Here is an 18,832-nt window from a genome sequence, read left to right on the forward strand (position 1 = left end):
CATGGGAATAACTACTTTCATGAGTTCGTCGGCCGTTTTCTCGGCAAAAACGACGTCGTCGGCGAAAATCGGAGAATTTCGGCGAAATTTAAATCTTTTATTTTTAAATTGGGACATGGCGGGTTACTCGTGATTTGTTAAATAAAAGTAACTTACTTGCAATTTAAACTCATTTGTGATACAAATGAAATAATGTGTTGTTGTGACTTCAACAGCAAATTTCACGTAATTATATGCATGAAAAGTCCACTTGGGCCCATTAGTCCTAAATTACTTGGGGCAACGTGTGATGAAATATGGGCTGGGCTTGGTGTGTGGTAAAATAGTTTAAAAGCTGGATCGTCACGGAAGGAGATATAAATGTAACTCTGCGCGAGTTTAAAAGCAGCGAATTTCATTCATTCCCCGACATCCGTTAACATCGACTCCCACATACACGTTCTTTTTCTATTTGTTTCGACTGCGAATTAGGGCTTTGTTTTTCTTCTTAAGCAACAAATTTCCTCCATTCCTCAACATCTTAGCGATTTAGGGCTTGTTTTATCGTTTGTTTTGTATTGTTAGAGGAACACGAATTTCAGACCATGGAAGTTGAATATATTGAGCTCAGTGGTATGGACGTGGATCTTCCTTTGGAACCCGACGATTGCGAATATCCATGGTTTACAAAATACATCAAGAGTGTCCACGCTACGGAGGTACGAATTTCGCATCCAATATAGTAAGTTTATCACACATACTCATATCGTGACTCATTCATCGATTCTAGGGTTTTGGTGCTGAAGCACTAGACGATCCTGATGATGACTGTATGGGTTACCTCACACCCGCCGTGAACATGAATAATGCTAATTTAGTTCGACTAGCCAAGTATGCTGTTGAAGAATTCAATAGACTCAAGGTTTGTTTCTCAAAATCTGTTGTTATTAAATTCGCTACTTATTGGATTTTGTTAATGTTATTTCACCATTACATTGCAGGGTACGAAATTGGTGTTTAAGAGGCTTGTGAGAGCTATCCGTACTATTGGGAAGGGTATCCTTGCTTACGTGACCTTGGAATGCACCGATGGACGCTTTTACGAAGCCAAGGTCTTCAACCCATCCTTGGACGAGCCAGATATTCTGTACATATTCAGGCCTGCAAAATACTATTCAAGGTCACTAGAATCTCATCTTTGTATTTAGTTATCCCATTATTCTTTATATATGTTTCCTCAATCTGTTTGGTATCATTGACAGTGGCAGTGAAGGTGATAGCTCTACTCCCAGCAGCAACATAAGTGGAAGTTCTGATGGCAGCAAAAGCGAGAGTTCCAAGAATGTATTTACCCCCGATAGTTAAAGGCTTAAAATCTGAGAACTCTACTATGATCTATTTAACTGTTCGTGTTAGCCCATTAGCATAGTAACACCACCACCTTGATCGTGGATTAACCCTTTACTTACCTGTTTCTTCTTTAACAAACATACTCTCTTCAGACGTGCTGCTGTAGATTTATACACTTTGCCTGCTATTATTATATAATAGATAATGTCTATATTGATGTGATATGTTTTAGTCCTATTGGGGTCCAATAGACCAAACTTTACAAAGATATGTGTGGTATTATTATTTTTTTTTTATTATAAGAGTTGGATGGATGTTTCATGTGTTTGTGATTTTATTTGGATTGTGAGAAAATAGATAATACTACGGCCTCAAGAAGAAGTACTTTCTCGCTTATCTGTGTAAAACTTCGTCTTAAGTCTTTGCTGGCAAGTGGGACAGGCGGCCTCAAGTAGACCAGAGTTGGTTTCTCCAGAAGGGTTAGGTGCGTTCAGAACTTCAGAGTGTTGGGTAGGGAGGTGGCTTCACGGTTTGTTATAGGAGAAATTTGGCCCCATTGACATCGAAGCTATAGTTTGGAGGAGAATTTTTACCCCATTGATGTCAGAGCTGTACTCTGGATGAAAGTTGCGAGTCGATATATCCATCGATATATCATCGATATAATCTGTAGTCGGTATTAAAATTGTTATAAAATATCTGTCGATACTCGATATATCCGTAAAATCAAAACCTCGGTATGGGTATCGGTATTGATATTTTATACCTTGGTTGCGACAAGTTGGCCGTATAGCATTTGGGTAATTTTGAAAACTATGAGTGATAGTGAGTTATTCAATAAATACTAGGCATTTGGTTAAAATATGAAATATATGTGTCATTTGACTAACATACCCTTGAACACAATTTATCTATTTTACGCTCATTCTCTTTCTTTTCTCTCTCCTATTTTTTCCTCCCACTCTATTTCGAGTTCTCTCATTAACAACCAAGAGGCAAAAGATATATCCCATCGCAAACTATTGTAGACGCAAAATGACGAATATCTTGGAATAAAGAGGACTCGTTTCGAAAATCTCGGATCGTAATGAGTATGTCATTTTTCATGTTATATAAAATGTTATTTCATTTTTCGAAGTGTTCCGTGATACGAAAATTAAGATTTAACATTTTCTTTTACGTTTTTCTAGAAAAAATTCGTAAAACTTTGAAAATATAAAATTATCATAAGTTGCGGTGGGTTGCAGCGGGTTGAGGTAGCTTAACGACATTGAAGCAGTTTGACAGGTTGCGGTGCATAGCGGCGTGTAGCGGCAGTCTACGATAAGTTGCGGTGCACTGTGACTTTGTCTCTTATTTACTTGATTTTACATAGTGAAATACTTGTCTCCAACTCCTTAAAAATGAACTAGTTTGAAACATTAAATTTAGTGTGTATATGTATATAATATATATATATATATATGCTATGTTTCAATTTTATGTTTTTTCACGTCCGAACCCTTCAGGTAAAATTGGACATTATATTTTGTTATTATTAAAAGGGAAAATATCATGAGTATCCCTCGTGTTTAATCGAAATGCGAGATTTATCCATTCGATTTCTAGAAATATCAGACATATCCCTTCAGTTTAATATAAATGACATATACCTCCCCTAAAAAATGTTATATTACAAATATCACCATTTTCGTTTATTTTTTTACAAAAAATTAATTTGAACTCTCCAAAATACCCTAAATTGTTGTTGGAGAGGTAAGTCCACCGCAACATAATGCAGACCACCGCAACACGCCGCAATGTACTGCAATTTACCGCATTCAACAACAATTTTAATAATAAAAAAATATAATGTCCAATTTTACCTGAAAGGTTCGGACGTCAAAAAGCATAAAATTTAAAAAAAATATAGCATATATATTATACATGTTGTCACGACCCGCGAGCGACAGCTCGCCCACGAGCCATGACCGATCGACTCTCAAACAATACATATTAAACAAGAGATCATAATACTTTTATATATTAAAATAGTTTGCGAAAATCCGGGGAAATTTTTCGCTTTTATAACTTAGAGTCTTATAGCGACTCCTATACAAATACGTTCCAGAACGTTTTAACAAAAGACACTAACCCCCGGTTAAGAAACCCCATAGCCCATAGGTCAATGCAATACACGCTCGGTCTCGGTCTTCGATCTCGTTTCCCACTTACAAGCTTTTCCCTTATCTACATTACCAAGGGTCATAAAACTATGAGTTGATTGACTCCGTAAGTGGGAGTCTAACTTAGCCCATAGGGATGCAGAATGCAGATGCATATGATCCTTGAGCCTGCCTAACGCAGGGCCTCGCTCTACGCTATCACTTGCCATTGCACAAGGTTATACATCATCCCCTGCAACAACCCTTGGAATGACAAGAAGCCAACCTCATACTTTGAGCAGTAGTCATCAGTGGCTTAAGTGTTAATTTTAAGACTGTCTGGGATCCACTAGTGGTACAATCTTCGTTTGGGCGCCGGCGCTACGTGCCGTCATGACATAGCAAATGGGCTCTCAGTGGAGACCTTTCCCATTGCAAGAAAGGGGTGCTCTTGGCAGCTCCCGTGGAGTACTCAGCACCATTAGGACTGTCTTAGTCCTCAACACAAGTCGTAACGCGTGGGTACCACCGACAACATTATTTATTATTTGGATACTCTAGCATATAGAGTACACAACTAATTACAAACAGGAGAGCGTCTCGAGATAAATCCCGAAAGAATTATGGTTTCCCTTTCATGCTCGTTAAGTGTTTTAGATTGAAGACTCAAGACGTGACTCCCGGTACTTCTACCCTCAGCTCGAATCCGAGAGTCCAACACGCTCTCCTGTCACCTCACATCTAGCCAAACTCTATGGTTAGCAGAGGGATCTAACTACAACAAAGTAGCAACGTGGTTGGTTCAAGTTAGCATTTGAACATATGGGTAAAAACCCAACTAAATTTTCCATAAAGAGTCGCCGAAGCCTTAATCTTTGGTGTTTGTGTCTTTTAAGGCTTTTCCTACTCTTTATTATTATTAACACGTAAATGCACGTAAACATGATTATTCCCTTGGTAAGTAATTGACTTATGTCTCCACACTTACCTGGAATAGTTTGACAAAAGCTCGACGACTTCCGGCGATGTCTTGCTTTTCAAGTTCTCTGAGATACTTGACATTTGTCGAAACGTTGAAAGAACTAGCATCCGAGGTTGGAAGTCCATTAGTTATTGGATTTAAGATTACTTGAAAAAGATAAGGTTCGTTCTCAAGATTAGGTTCGAGTCGGTTCCGAATTCGAGAATTTAATTTATTATTCTCCGGTTTTTCGGAAGTTAAACTTATTTAAGACCCATGATTTTCGTATCGCAAATGATACGAAATAAAATTCAACGACATCATTATGAGTCTTAAATAAATTAATTAATCCGAATCAAAATAACCGAGAATTCCAAAACGAATAATTAAATTAAATTCTTAAACGGTTTTTAAATAAATAATCTTAAATTATTTATTTAAATAAAGGAAATACACCATAACGAAATTTAAAATTCAAAATAGGAGTTTTAAATGCTACAAGCGATTAAAAGACTCACGAATTAATCGAGCTTTAACTTCGATAACTCTTTCCTCGAAACTTCAAATTCCGGCTTTGTTGCCTTTGACTCTGTCGGTTCCCGCTCGTCCGTCTAAATCTGTAATTAAGTCGCAGAAATCCGATCACGAGTCAATTCCTAACTCATATGAATTCCGAAATCAAAATCCAACATCTCAACCCAAAACCCGAACCCAAACAAATCAAGCAACCCAACACGAATCTCAAATCCAAACATAACTTGTCACAAAATCCTTAAACTTGTCATAAAATCCAAATTCAAAGTCGAACTTACCAAACCCGAGACGAAATATTAAAATAACCAAAACCATTCTAAAACAAAATCAATAATGAAACTTTATCTCGAGGCTCAGATTTCACGTCCCGACACATAACGGACAAACAAGCTCACACGGCCAAAAATAACCACTCGGCCAAGACAAAATCTCGGTTCAAATGAATTTATTTTCTACTCAAGAATTCAACTAAATTGTGATGAGTGGATTCACTGAATATTATCTATGTTTACCCTTCATGAATATCTTCAGCTAGTCGGGATTTACAAAATTACCATTTTACCCTTCTAGCTGTTATTTCCTCAACTACTTTGTCGCGTTTGAATAAGTTAGAAACAATGTATTGACGAGGAGTTATCAAGTCACATTGATTCATCCAAAAAAGTCATGACTCAATTTGGACACTTGTCAGTTCATTTATTCACATTCCAAGGAACAAAGCATGAGGTGATATACATTGCATTTCAGCAATCTCGTACATGAATTCCATATCTATGAGATCTTCAAAAAGTTACTCATGACATCTTCATAACTTAGTACTTCATCAATAGGTCCTGTTTAAGAGGATATGACATCTGACTTTCTCAAATGAGAATATGTAAGCAATGAAATGACATGTCTCATTTCAGGATTGAGGTAAGCATGATGCAATTCATACGTAGTGACTTCGAGACATAAGAGGTTAAATGGTTTGTTCTTATTCTGTCTCTTGAAGTGCACTGGTCAATTAAGTACCTTCAGAAGATACCTAGAAGAACTATAGAGTCTCCAACTCTCAATGTCCCATAACCAGACATCATAGATTCTCCTAACAATCATACTGGGATCAATAGCTCTTTGATCCTTAGATTGCGAATATATTGTTTTAAGCAAACCATGAAGAGTTTGTTCATGCAAATCTACATTTGTCTCTTCATATGTTGTTAGGTTTGTTTAAGGACTAAAGACTATAGACTATCATAAAGCTTCAAACAGACAAGGAAGAATGAATCGATGTTTCAACTTTTATTAATAAATAAGCAGTTACAAGCAAGAGTCTTCATAAGACTATATTACATCAAATGTACATAAATAGAGACTACAACTCTTCTTGTGGGCACCATTGACAACACCCTCCAGAAGTAGGCACGACTGGCCGAACTGGGTTACCAACTCTTGTGTTTCTTACTTTTAGTTTATGTGCTTCTGATATTTTGCTAAACTGTTAAGTTGTTTCATAATATGTTAGAACATCCTTAGTTACATCACAATAAACAATAGATCTACTTTTTCAATTGGTATAAGAGCAGGACATCTGCATATCTAGGCTATAATTCCTGGTATTTCTGACTGCTTTTGGAGAATGTGCGCTTTCAGGGAAAGAGGTTCAGTCACCTAAGCTCCTCTACTCGATGGTCTGAACTATGCCTACTGAAAACCTTGAATGAGCACCTTCATCAAGTCTATTGACCACAAGATGAAGAAGAGCGTGGTAAATGGTTGGAGCCCTCCTACCAAGCTTCATGAAGATGGTGTCACTGTGGTTGCAAAGACTGAGAAGGAATAAGATACTGCAAAAGACGAAGCCGCCCTTGCAAACTTCAAGGCATTAAATGCCATCTACAATGGTGTTGATAAAAATGTTTTCAGACTGATCAACACCTATGTGAATGCCAAAGAGGCTTGGAAAATTCTGAAAACCTCATTCGAAAGGACAGACAAGGTGAAGAACTTACGTCTCCAGCTGGTCACCACAAAGTTAAAAAATATGAAGATGTTTTAAGAAGAGACCATTAGTGAATTCTATGTCCGCGTGAGAAATCTCTCAAATGAATCTCATTATCTGGGTGAACCTATGTTTGATTTTAAGCTTGTGAAGAAGATTTTTTGTTCACTCCCAGATAGGCTTAAGATCAAGGTCACTACCATTGATAAGGTTCATGATACCTCAAAGATGAAGGTGGATGAGCTAATTGGATCACTTCTCACCTATGAGATGTCTCTCGATGATCAACCAGAGAAGAAATCCAATGGGATAGCCTTAAAAGCTACCAATTTTGAATCTTACACCTAGAAGATAGATGCTCCTAGTAAGTCCTATAAAGAATCTCTTGCCATGATGGCTAAGAATCGTGAGAAGAATTGAGAAACGCACCAACATCAATAATGGTCCTTTGCGGCTCCTTTCAACATGGACACCAACTCAGGGTTACAAATTTTGGAAAAACTACGAGAATGGAATAGAAGATTATGGATATGCTCAATAAAAGAGAAATCCATTCATTGTAGGGAGTGCGAGGGTTTTTGTCACATTCAAGTTGAATAGCCAAATTACCAGAAGAGGCACGGAAGAATTTCAACTCCACTCTTAGTGTGAAGATAGTGATTCTGACAGTGGTGAAGAAGATAGTGGTGCAAACAACTTCATTGCCTTCGCATCAAGGATCTTTGAATTTCATGTCAACTATCTCTCTGGCCAGATCTTCTAGTGTCCCTCATTTTTCTCTTCTTGATGATGATGAACTGAGTGATGAAGTTCTTCTTAAAGCTTACAAGACTCTTTATGTAAAATGGGGAGACGAATCGACTGTCTTTTGGATACAAAGAAAGAGAAGTAAAGATCTTGAGGCTAGTGAGGCATGTCTTCTGGAGACCATTGCAGAATTAAAGAAAGACTCTCTTGATTCCCTGAAAGAAAGGATTGAGTCTCTTCTCACTGAAAAGACTAATCTCTTTGAAGTGAATATTGATTTGAAAAAGAAAATAGTGAAACTCTCAAGTGATCTTTCTACCATGACCAAGTGTGCCCAAATGCTCAATTCAGGAACATCCAATTTGAATGATATTCTGAAGATGAGACAACCCACCTCTAGTCACTGAGGTCTTGGATATAAGGTGTTGTCCAGCTCCTCCCAGAAAACAGTGTTTGTGTCACCTTCAAAAACAACTGATCAGATGTGTCCATTAATGTCTTCACTAAGCTAGAGAACATCTAGAAACAGAGACTCTCTCTACAACCTCAAAAAGGACTGGAGATGCCACTAATGTAGGAGATAGGGACGTATCCATCCTTTTTGCTATTCTCTCTATGCAAGGTACTTGGAAAGGAAACCTCAAGGGCATGACTTATGAAATTCATTCCTTCTGTTCAGAACAGATTCCCAATAATGAAGATCGATATGAAGAAGAAGACCATCAATAACTCTCTCATGGTGGTAAATAGGGAGTAGAGAGTCAAGACTGATCACAGAGCTATGGTTGCATATACCTCTCTAAAAACTACAGCTAGAGAGGACTCGTACTTTAATAGTGGATGTTCAAGTCATATGACAAGTGAATAGTCCTATCTGAACAATGTGAAGTCATGTGCCAAAGGACATGTCACGTTTGGTTGTGGAACAACATGAATCCTTGTTGGCAAAGGAAAGTTAAAATGTTTATGGATTACCAATTCTTGATAACATTCCACTGTTATAATGTCTCAAAGCAAACCTAATCAGTATCAGCCAGCTTTGCGACCAAGACATGAATGTGACTTTCACTAAGGATGATTGCTTTGTTATTCGCAAGGATGAATCTATTTTCATGAAGATCACTAGATCATCGGATAACCTATTATCTTTGAAATTTTCCCTCAATTATTCCTTCTACTGCTTGTCTAGTAAGCAGAGAAGATGTTGCAAATTTTTATGGCTCAAAATGCTTGGTCATCTCAAGGTCAACGAAGGAAAAGTATGTGGAGAATGTTAGATTGGAAACCAGACCAAAGCCTCTCACAAGACTGTCTATCATCTCACTATCATCAGAGTTCTTGAGCTGCTTCATATAGACTTCATGAGTCATATGCAAGAGGAGAGTCTCGGTGGGAAGAAGTATATTCTTATGTGTGTTGATGATTTCTCAAGGTACATTTGGGTTGAAATTTTGATAGAGAAGTCTGATGCCTTTCAGGCATTCCACTCTCTATGTCTCGGACTTCAACGTGAAAAGGAATCATCTACATGTAGAATTGTGCGCATAAGGAATGATCATGGGAGAGATTTTGAGAACATGTCGTTTCACTGACTTTTGCAACTCAGAAGGTAATGCTCATTAGTTCTCTACTCCCATAATGCCTCAGCAAAATAGTAAAGTTGAAAGAATGAACAGAACCATACAAGAGATGGCTCGTGTCTTGCTTCATGCCAAGAAGCTCTCCCACGGATTTTGGGCTGAGGATGTGAATTTTTTTTGTTACATTCATAATAGGGTTTCCATTCAACCCAGTTCTTCTTCCACAAGCTATGAAATTTTGAGGGGGAGGAAGCCTAGTGTCAAATACTTTCATGTTTTTTGAAGTACTCGCTAAATTCTAGCAGATTGAGACCCGAGGAAGAAGTTGAATGCTAAGAGCGATGAATGTGTTTAATGGGCTATTCAACCAGCAGTCGTGCTTTCAGGATCTGCAACAAGCGTACCAAAGCTGTTAAGGACTCTATCAATGTGATCATTAATGATGAAGAAAATGGTGTATCGGTCAGAGATGAAGATTCCGGTGTCACTAGATCGAGCCCATCTCAAGTGATGTAACAAACAATGTCTCCAACACCAGAAACAACAATGATGAAAAAGTCAGACATCGATGAAGAGGAAGATGATGTAGTCATTCTTGCTAAGAAACCTTCTAGCAAGTCAAGATAAATCATCATGCTGACTTTATCATAGGAGATCTCAATGAAGGGGCCACTCGAAGAAAAGATGTGGTGAATTACTTAGAGATGATTAGCAACGTGTGCTTCACCTCCAGGATTGAGCCAAAGCCATGGTGGTCCCTCTTGTTAAAGGAGTTGATTACGAAGATACTTTTGCTCATGTTGCTTAACTTGAAGCTATTCGTCTTATGATGGGAATATCTTGTCTCATGAAGTTCAAGTTGTTCCAGATGGATGTCAAAAATGTCTTCCTAAATGGCTTCATCAGTGATGAGGTCTATGTAGAATGTTGCGAAAATAACTCGCGCACGCAAGCGTACGTGTGTCGCTCAAGTAATATAGAATGTAAATTCGAGTATCGTACCCACAGAGACTAGTGAAACAGCGATTTCCTAAAACTTGATGCTAATTAACTCCCAATAAAATTAAAAGATGTTTGTAGCAAGAATAATAATAAAACTAAAGCAGAGAAAAAGATACGAGTTTTGCAGGATGAGAAGGTAGGGGTCACGATTTCACCAGAGCTAACTAGGTCGGGGGGTTTTCGGGTTCGAACAACAAATCTACTCCTACAAACGCTAATCTCACTCTGTCGAAATTGTTCACTAGCCTCTCTCGAATGTTCTAGTAAACCTATGTAACTGACGGATTATTATCCTCTCGGCATCTAATCCTATTAAAACAATCACACGCAATGAAACAAGAGTTCAAACGATTACATAAATTGCCTAGATTTTCTAACCTAGGATCAACTATGAAGCCATGAATAGACGCACGATTATCAATTCTCTCTCGAGTAATAAACAATCCTAGATAACAATTCTAATGGTGATCAAGCACTAGAAAGCATTAAACATGATTCATGACAAGCAATTAATAGATGGAGTAAACAAGCACAATCTAACCTAACACAACCCCCTTCCCATTGTCAACCCTAGCTACATCGTAACCCCATAGAAATCTAGCCGCTAAAGAAACCCATGACAATCAAAACGCAAAGCAAAATAATCAAGAGCAATAAGATGAGCATGGAAAACATAAACGAATTCATATTGAAATGGGTACGAAGTACAACAATATTTAAAAGTGAATAATAAAATAAAAGTAAGGGAAGAAGGAGAAACAATGGTTGTGAGTTCAAGTGAGTCGCCGGAGTTGTCGATTCCAACGAAGAACGCTCGCTCTCTCTCTAAGCAATGCTCTCTAAAACAACCTAAAAGCAATAAGGAAACTAAAAATAAAAGCTAAGGTATGTTTCTAGGTTACAAGAGTGGTTTATATAGGAACTAAGGTGATTTTTGGAGCTCAAATGGGCTTTTGATTGAATGGATTTGGCCCAAAATCTTAAAAAACAGAAACAATTCACGCCAAAGTCGAAGCCTCTCGCGCCGCGTGAAACAAAGGTCGCGGCGCGAGGATGTTGTCTAGAGGGCGTCGCGGCGCGAGAAACAGGAATCGCGGCGCGAGGAATGCTGCTGGAGGAGTTACGCCAAAGCCGAAAGAATGTCGCGGCGTGAGGATATATGGTCGCGGCGCGAGGTGCTCCAGAATTCTTCTTCTAATTCTTCTATGCTTCATTTTGACCCGTTTTTCGTCATAAACGCTTCCATTTGTCATTAAATACTCCGAGACTTCAATTAACACCATTTTCCTGAAATATGTTGCATAAACTCACAATAACCGTTAAAAACACTTAAGGACTAGCTCAATTCAAGTCAAATGAGGGCGGATTCGCACGTAAAATACGCGCTTATCAAACCCCCCCAAACTTGAACTTTGGTTGTCCTCAAGCAATACAAAATCTAAAAATACAAAATAAACTCACCCAAAGAAGCTATACTAAAACCGATTAATGATCACAACATTTAGCAAAAGTCACGAGTGTATATTATATACCTCAACCTATCAACAATTTTCGGAACCGAGTCAACTCTTGAATGAAACAAAAAAAAATAGTGACTAGATGGTCTTTATGCAACACTCTCCCAATTGATGCCCTCGTGTAAAAAATTTTGTCCCAAAGAGATTGCGGTCAACTCAAAAAAATTCGTTCATGCTCTCTAATGTCAAATGCTCAATTAAATCGACAATTATGAATCGAACACCATAATGCTTTTCGCCGCTCATTCTCCACTAATGCCAAATACGTACCGAAGAAATCAATAGGGCTTTGTCGGCTTGTAATGTTAGGCTAGGGTCAAGGGTAGGATATGATCGAAATGTGGCTAAAACATCAACATAGCGACTCAATCTCACCAAAACTCACCAACTTCCACATGATATTAATTACTCACTCATTCCCACGTTCATGGCACAAATTTCGCCTTTCGAGAACATTTTTTTTTCCTTCTAAGTCTTTACTTCCAAATGTTTTCCCCCCAAACTTTGACTATGCAATGTCTAGTCTCTAAAACTAATGTTACAGAATACCAAGCCAAAAACTAATACAAATAAATAATAAAACGCATAAATTAAACACTTTTTTGTAGTTTTTTTCTTTTTCTCTGTCTCTTTTTTTATACAAAACAATAAAAATAAACACGAACAATCACCGGCGTGGTGTCTAATGAACTATAAAACATGTAGAGACTAGTCGAAAAAAAACATGTCACAAAATTGAAAGAATTCACTCAAGAGTCGCTAAGTTAACAGGGTTCTTTGTGGGATTTCAACAAATATGGGCTTGGCTTTTTCTGACTAAGTAACGAGAGGGGTTAGCGTTTGGCTTTTTCTGAAAGGGTGCTCAAGGGGATGTTATGGGACGGCTTTTTGGCTTGGAGTGGCTAACAAAATGAAGGCCTAAATCACTTTTCCTCGGTTCGTATCAAGTCATTACGCCTCGAAGAGGGCTAGAGCGGTTCTTAGTGTTCGTGAGCTAATGTCATTTAAAAACATGATCGAACCTCTAAGGACTACTCAAACCTCGGGACGGCGTGTGTGCATATAGGAAGGCAACTACTAGGATTGTGTCACGCAAACCACAGTCAAATCACAATAAAACTCATGCTTCGGTTTCAAAATTGACTCAAATCTGGAAAAAATTACTAGCACCCTATGGTATCATTGGCACACAGCGGAAAAAAAACACTCTAAACATTTTACTACCATGTGATCATCAACCAAAAATTAAGAAAAGTAAAAAAAATAAAAAAAAAAAGTAAACACACATATATACAAGTGAACCCTCGCAAAGGTAGATGCACACATATACACACTTACCTTGCGGGGGTGGTCGAACTCCCCTACTCGTTGTCATCCTCCGGTGGCGGAGGTGGGTGGTTATACGGATACCACTGTGGGATTTGATCGTATGGCGTCAAGAGCTCCGCTGGATACGCCGGATACATCGGCATGTCGGGGAATGGGCCGGTAGATGCGTCGGGTGGTGGCGTGTATGCTTGGCGGGTTGTCCAAGTGTTGTAGACATCATGGTGGAATTCGGCGTGTTGGACTTGGCGTTGGCCAAAGACATTGAGAAAACTGCCGATCGCGTTTTGTCCTTCGCCGATGGAGAGGATGTCATTGCGGAGGCCTTGGTAGTCGTGACGGACGCTCTCATAATTTTGATCTAGGCTTTGGTAATCGCGGTGGAGGTCCGTATAGTTCGAGTCGAGGCGCGTCATCATGTTGAGCATGTCGTCGTACGATTGGTCGTAGGTGTGTGAAGGCTCGCCTCGCCCCCTTCGATCTTGTGAATATGTTGCCTCGTCACCCCCATTTCCGCTATCCGTCGTGGCCGAATTATAGTCCGGGTCCTCTTCATCTTCAAACTCCATTGTGTATGGATCTTCCGGGTTCAAGAAACGGTCGGGAACGTTGATGAAGCCGCATCCGTCGGGGTGAGCTTCCCCGTGCGGCCATTGCGCGAGGCCCATGATGTAGTCGGCCGTAAGTGGGTTGCCAAGTGGCAAACGTGGTTCGGCGGCGGAGAGTCGAAGGCCCGCTTTGATGCACATGGCCGTGATAAGCCCACCATGACCAAGGAGAACACTTGTTGAACGGCTTGCGCAAAACACCATTCGATCATGGATAATTCTTCCCACGTTGAATGACCGGTCATGAGTGATGCAATCTAGCAAAGCTAGACGCTCGTGGTTGACTTGGTGTGGCCGGACATTCGGGGAGATGTTGGTGCAAATGAAGTACTCCCATGCTTTGGCAAATCGGTTTAGCCCCTTGATGCCGAGGTAGTCCGGTTCCGAGGCTCGATTTGTTGGAATAGATCTAGGGTTTAAGAAAAAGTTTAACGCTTCGGTAAGCGGTGGAATTTTAAAAAATTTCTTTTACAAGTAAAACAGTTTTTACTAACCTAGACAAAGAGCAAGCACATGTAAATAAAAAAACTAATATGAGCATAAAAGATTACTAACCTTTTTAGAAGCTTGAACGTTGAGAAGCTTTTGGAAAAGGTTGCAACATTCGTCTCCCCTCGCAGCACGTCTCTCTTCCTTCCTCGGCAACTCGAGCAACCACGAAAGTTTCTATCACTAAATCACTCGAAAGAAAAGGAAGTAGTGTGTGGGCACTTTTAAACACTACGACTTAAGAACGAGTCTTGAAGTCGAAGAGATAAACACTAGGTCAAATGAGGACCTAGGTGCCAAAACAATAAAACGAAATTGAATAGAGAGAGAGAGAGAGGATCGGCCAAGCTAGAGAGAGAATCTCTCAAATCTCTAGAACTTGGGATGAATGAAATGTGAAGAATGGGGCTCCTATTTATAGGAGAGGTCTCACCTTCAATAAGGTAGTTTCCTCTTCTATAGAATATCACATATTCATGAGCAAACATTGCCCATTTCCCCTTTGATTCACTCGGCCAAGGCTGCCTTCTAGAAGGCTTGGATTTGTTTCCTTTTTTGTTCCTTGCCTTGCCTTTGACTCTCTTGGCCGATTTCCCTCTTGCCTCTTTGAGGAAATTTGTTTCCACTTTTTCTTTTGGCAAGTATCTTGATACATTTATGCACAAAATATTTCTCTTTCTCTTGGGTATTAGGCGTCCAACATGTCTCTAGAAGGGGCTTCTAGAAGCTCCTTCATTTGTTCATGACAACATGAAAAAGGCCCATTAAGAATTTTCAATAAAATTCTTATGAAATGAAATTAATCCACAAGGCCCAATAAGACTAATATTGGCCGAGTGACATTAAGTCATCAAATGACCTTGTCAAAAAATTTATTGACATTCATTTCATCCTATGTCTCAAAAGACAAAAATACCATTTTGACAATTTTCGTTCTTGTTTTGACTTAATTAGCTTTCAGTTTAACTATTCCTACTCAATGTGATTCATGACACTGACCTCATGGACCCAAATGAACAAAGCTTGAGCTAAACACTTGGACTCAAAAGTTCACAAACCTTTTCCAAGTTTAGCTTAATGTCAACTGACACCACTAAAGAGTTGACACTGAAAATCTCTCGGTTCAAATGAATTTATTTTCTACTCAAGAATTCAACCTAATTGTAATGAGCGGATCCACTGAATATTATATATGTTTACCCTTCATGAATATCATGAGCTAGTCGGGATTTACGAAATTACCATTTTACCCTTCTAGCTATTATTTCCTCAACTCCTTTGTCGCTTGTGAATAAGTTAGAAACAATGTATTGACGAGCACCTAACAAGTCACATTGTTTCATCCAAAAGAGCCAGGACTCAATTTGGACACTGTCCAGTTTATTTATTCACACTCCAAGGAACAAAGCATGAGGTGATATACATGAATTCACAAAGTTACTCATGACATTCTCACAACTTAGTACTTCACCAATAGGCCCTGTTCGGAATCACATAGTGAGTCCGAACTCTGACTTTCTCAAATGAGAATACTTAAGTTATGAAATGACATGTCTCATTTCAGGATTAAGGTAAGCATGATGCAATTCATACGTAGTGACTTCGAGTCATAAGAGGTTAAATCGTTTGTTCTTATCTTGTCTCTAGAAGTGCACTGGTCAATTCAGTACCTTCAGAAGATACCTAGAAGAACTATAGAGTCTCCAACTCTCAATGCCCCATAACCAGACATCATAGATTCTCCTAACAATCGTACTGAGGTCAATAGTCCTTTGACCCTTAGATTGTGAATATATCTGTCAAGAATATTAACAGTAATTATTAGGATTGTTATTTAGTATATTTTATTCTATTTGTAATTAATTAGAATCAGAAGTAATTAGCTGTAATCTCCTTTTAATAGCTGTAATCTGTTTTGATAAGATAGGATCAATTAGTTGCTAGTTTTATGTAATGCATTTACTCTGTAATTTTCTATTTAAACAAGCCTAAATGGCTGAATAAAATTCATTCCATTCTGTCATTCGTTTCTGACTTCATGGTATCAGAGCCTAAAATGGTTGAACCCTCTGATGATACATCGGCTCTCATGAGCCCTGCTCACCCACCACAAATCTCTCCAAAAACTGAAACCTTCCAAAACCTGTCCATCACCTCTCACAGACTGAATGGAAACAATTTCCTACAGTGGTCCCAATCGGTTAAACTGTTCATCCGAGGCCTTGGAAAATTCGGCTATCTTACAGGTACCAGCACGAGACCGACTGAGAAGGTTGCCGACACGGAAAAATGGGAGGCAGAAAACTCTATGATCATGTCGTGTCTCATAAATTCCATGGAACCGAGCGTAGGAAGAACATATCTCTTCCTGCCGACCGCTCATGCTATCTGGACCGCTGTGAACGAGACTTACTCTGATCTCGGGAATGCGGGACAGTGGTTCGAGCTCAAAACTCAGCTATGGCGGCTAAAACAAGGTGATAAATCCGTTACTCAATATTATACGGATTTGAAAACTTTGTGGCAGGAAATAGACATGTTCAGCGATCATGAGTGGGTCTGTGCAAAGGACCGAGCCTTATTTCAGAAAATGGTGGAGAAAGAGCGCGTCTTCGAGTTCCTCGTCGGACTTAATAAAGAGCTGGATGAAGTGAGGGGACGCATACTTGGTCGTGATCCACTGCCGAGTACAAGGGAGGTCTTTGCCGAGGTCAGAAGAGAAGAGAGCCGGCGGACTGTTATGCTTGGCGGACACTCATCAACCTCCACCGAATCATATGCCCTGTTCTCAAGTCAGCCACCACGTCACTGATCGTCGCAGCGAGAAAGACCGACTGTTCTGCGAGCACTGCAACAAGCTGGGACACATCAAAGCGAAGTGTTGGAAGCTGTATGGCAGGCCAGCCGAGAACCCTTCATCTTACCGGAATCCTCGTGATTCAAAGGGTTTTCATGCCTCATCTGAAGACACTTCCAAAGAGCCTAAATCTGCTGCCTCAGAGACGTCTGCCTTCAACAAAGAACAGCTAGAGCAATTGTATCAACTAATGAGTTCTCATTCCATATCCAACACTCCTAACTCATCATCTTACATTGCCTCTTCTTCTTTAGCTAAAAAAGGTACATACCCTACAGCTTTCACAGCCGGCTCAAAATTTAACCCTTGGATCATAGATTCAGGGGCAACAGATCATATGACTGGTAGTTCCTCCATATTCTCTTCATATTATCCTTTATCTGGAAATCTGAAAGTTAAAATTGCCGATGGTTCTCTAACCTCTATTGCTGGAAAAGGCTCTATTATTATTTCTCCATCTCTCACATTATTAAATGTCCTACATGTTCCAAAGCTCTCTTGCAATCTCATCTCTGTTAGTCGTATTATTCATGATTGCAAATGTATTGCTACAGTAACATTTGCTGGATTTGAATTTCAGGATTCTTGTTCGGGGAAGATGATTGGCAATGCTAAGGAAGTTGATGGACTCTATCACTTGGTCTCGGAAAATCCTTCAGATGAACAAGTTCAGAAACCAAGATGTTTTACTACCTTGTCTTGTGAGAATGAAATAATGTTGTGGCATTATAGGTTAGGCCATCCCATTTTTAATTACTTGAAATATTTGTTTCCAAATCTTTTTAAAAATAAAGACATCTCATCATTTTGTTGTGAAGTTTGTGAATTGGCAAAACATCATAGATCTGTTTATCCTGCTTTGAAGTATATGCCATCAAAACCTTTTTCACTCGTGCATAGTGATATTTGGGGCCCTTCAAGAGTAAAAACTGCCTCAGGTTCTAGATGGTTCATCACATTCATTGATGATCACACTAGAATCACATGGATTTATCTTCTAAAGGAAAAATCCGAGTCAGCAAATGTTTTCAAAAATTTTCACTCTTTGATTAATACTCAGTTTCATACTAATATTCAAGTTCTTAGAATCGATAATGGCCGAGAATATTTTAATGCAATCTTGGGTGATTTTTTGAAAGAAAAAGGAATTATTCATCACAGTTCTTGCGTTGATACTCCCCAACAAAATGGAGTGGCTGAGAGGAAAAATAGGCATTTATTAGAGGTGTCTAGGGCATTATTATTTGCTATGAATGTTCCTAATCGTTTTTGGAATGAAGCGCTCTTAACTGCGGCTTATCTGATTAATCGAATGCCTACAAGAGTTCTTAATTACATCACTCCTTTGCAAGCACTAAAGAATATGTTTCCTGAAAATAGATCGTTCACTGATTTAACACCAAAAAATTTTGGTTGCATTGCTTTTGTTCACATACACGGCTATAATAGAGGAAAGCTTGGTCCCCGGGCACATAAATGCATATTTCTTGGTTTTTCACCAACACAAAAAGGGTATAAATGTTTTGATCCTAAATCTGGAAAATATTACGTGAGTATGGATGTCACTTTTTTTTAAAAACAACCTTTTTTTAGAAAGACTCCATTCCGGGGGAGAATGATTCTGAAATGAGTTTTTGGGAGAAAATATCTTTGCCAAAATCGGTTGAAAATAGTTCAGTGGAACCAATTATTTCTGTAACTAATCCTAGGATTTCACAACCTATAAATTCACAACCTCGTGAGACCCAGGTAGA

General features: G+C 39.0%; 1 protein-coding gene across 1 annotated transcript; it reads left to right on the plus strand.

The window, feature by feature from the left end:
• Positions 1-419: 419 nt before the first annotated feature.
• Positions 420-1,497, plus strand: LOC149397712 (cysteine proteinase inhibitor 1-like). The gene is made up of 4 exons (XM_089613962.1): positions 420-698; positions 770-901; positions 981-1,159; positions 1,242-1,497. Exons 1-4 carry the CDS (start codon positions 585-587, stop codon positions 1,342-1,344), a joined length of 528 nt encoding a protein of 175 aa, XP_089470088.1. The 5' UTR covers positions 420-584; the 3' UTR covers positions 1,345-1,497.
• Positions 1,498-18,832: the final 17,335 nt, after the last annotated feature.

This window comes from Urtica dioica, chromosome 5, assembly GCF_054948205.1.
Source record: "Urtica dioica subsp. dioica isolate 48M chromosome 5, U.dioica_male_clone48M_v1_H2, whole genome shotgun sequence".
Lineage (NCBI taxonomy): Eukaryota > Viridiplantae > Streptophyta > Magnoliopsida > Rosales > Urticaceae > Urtica > Urtica dioica.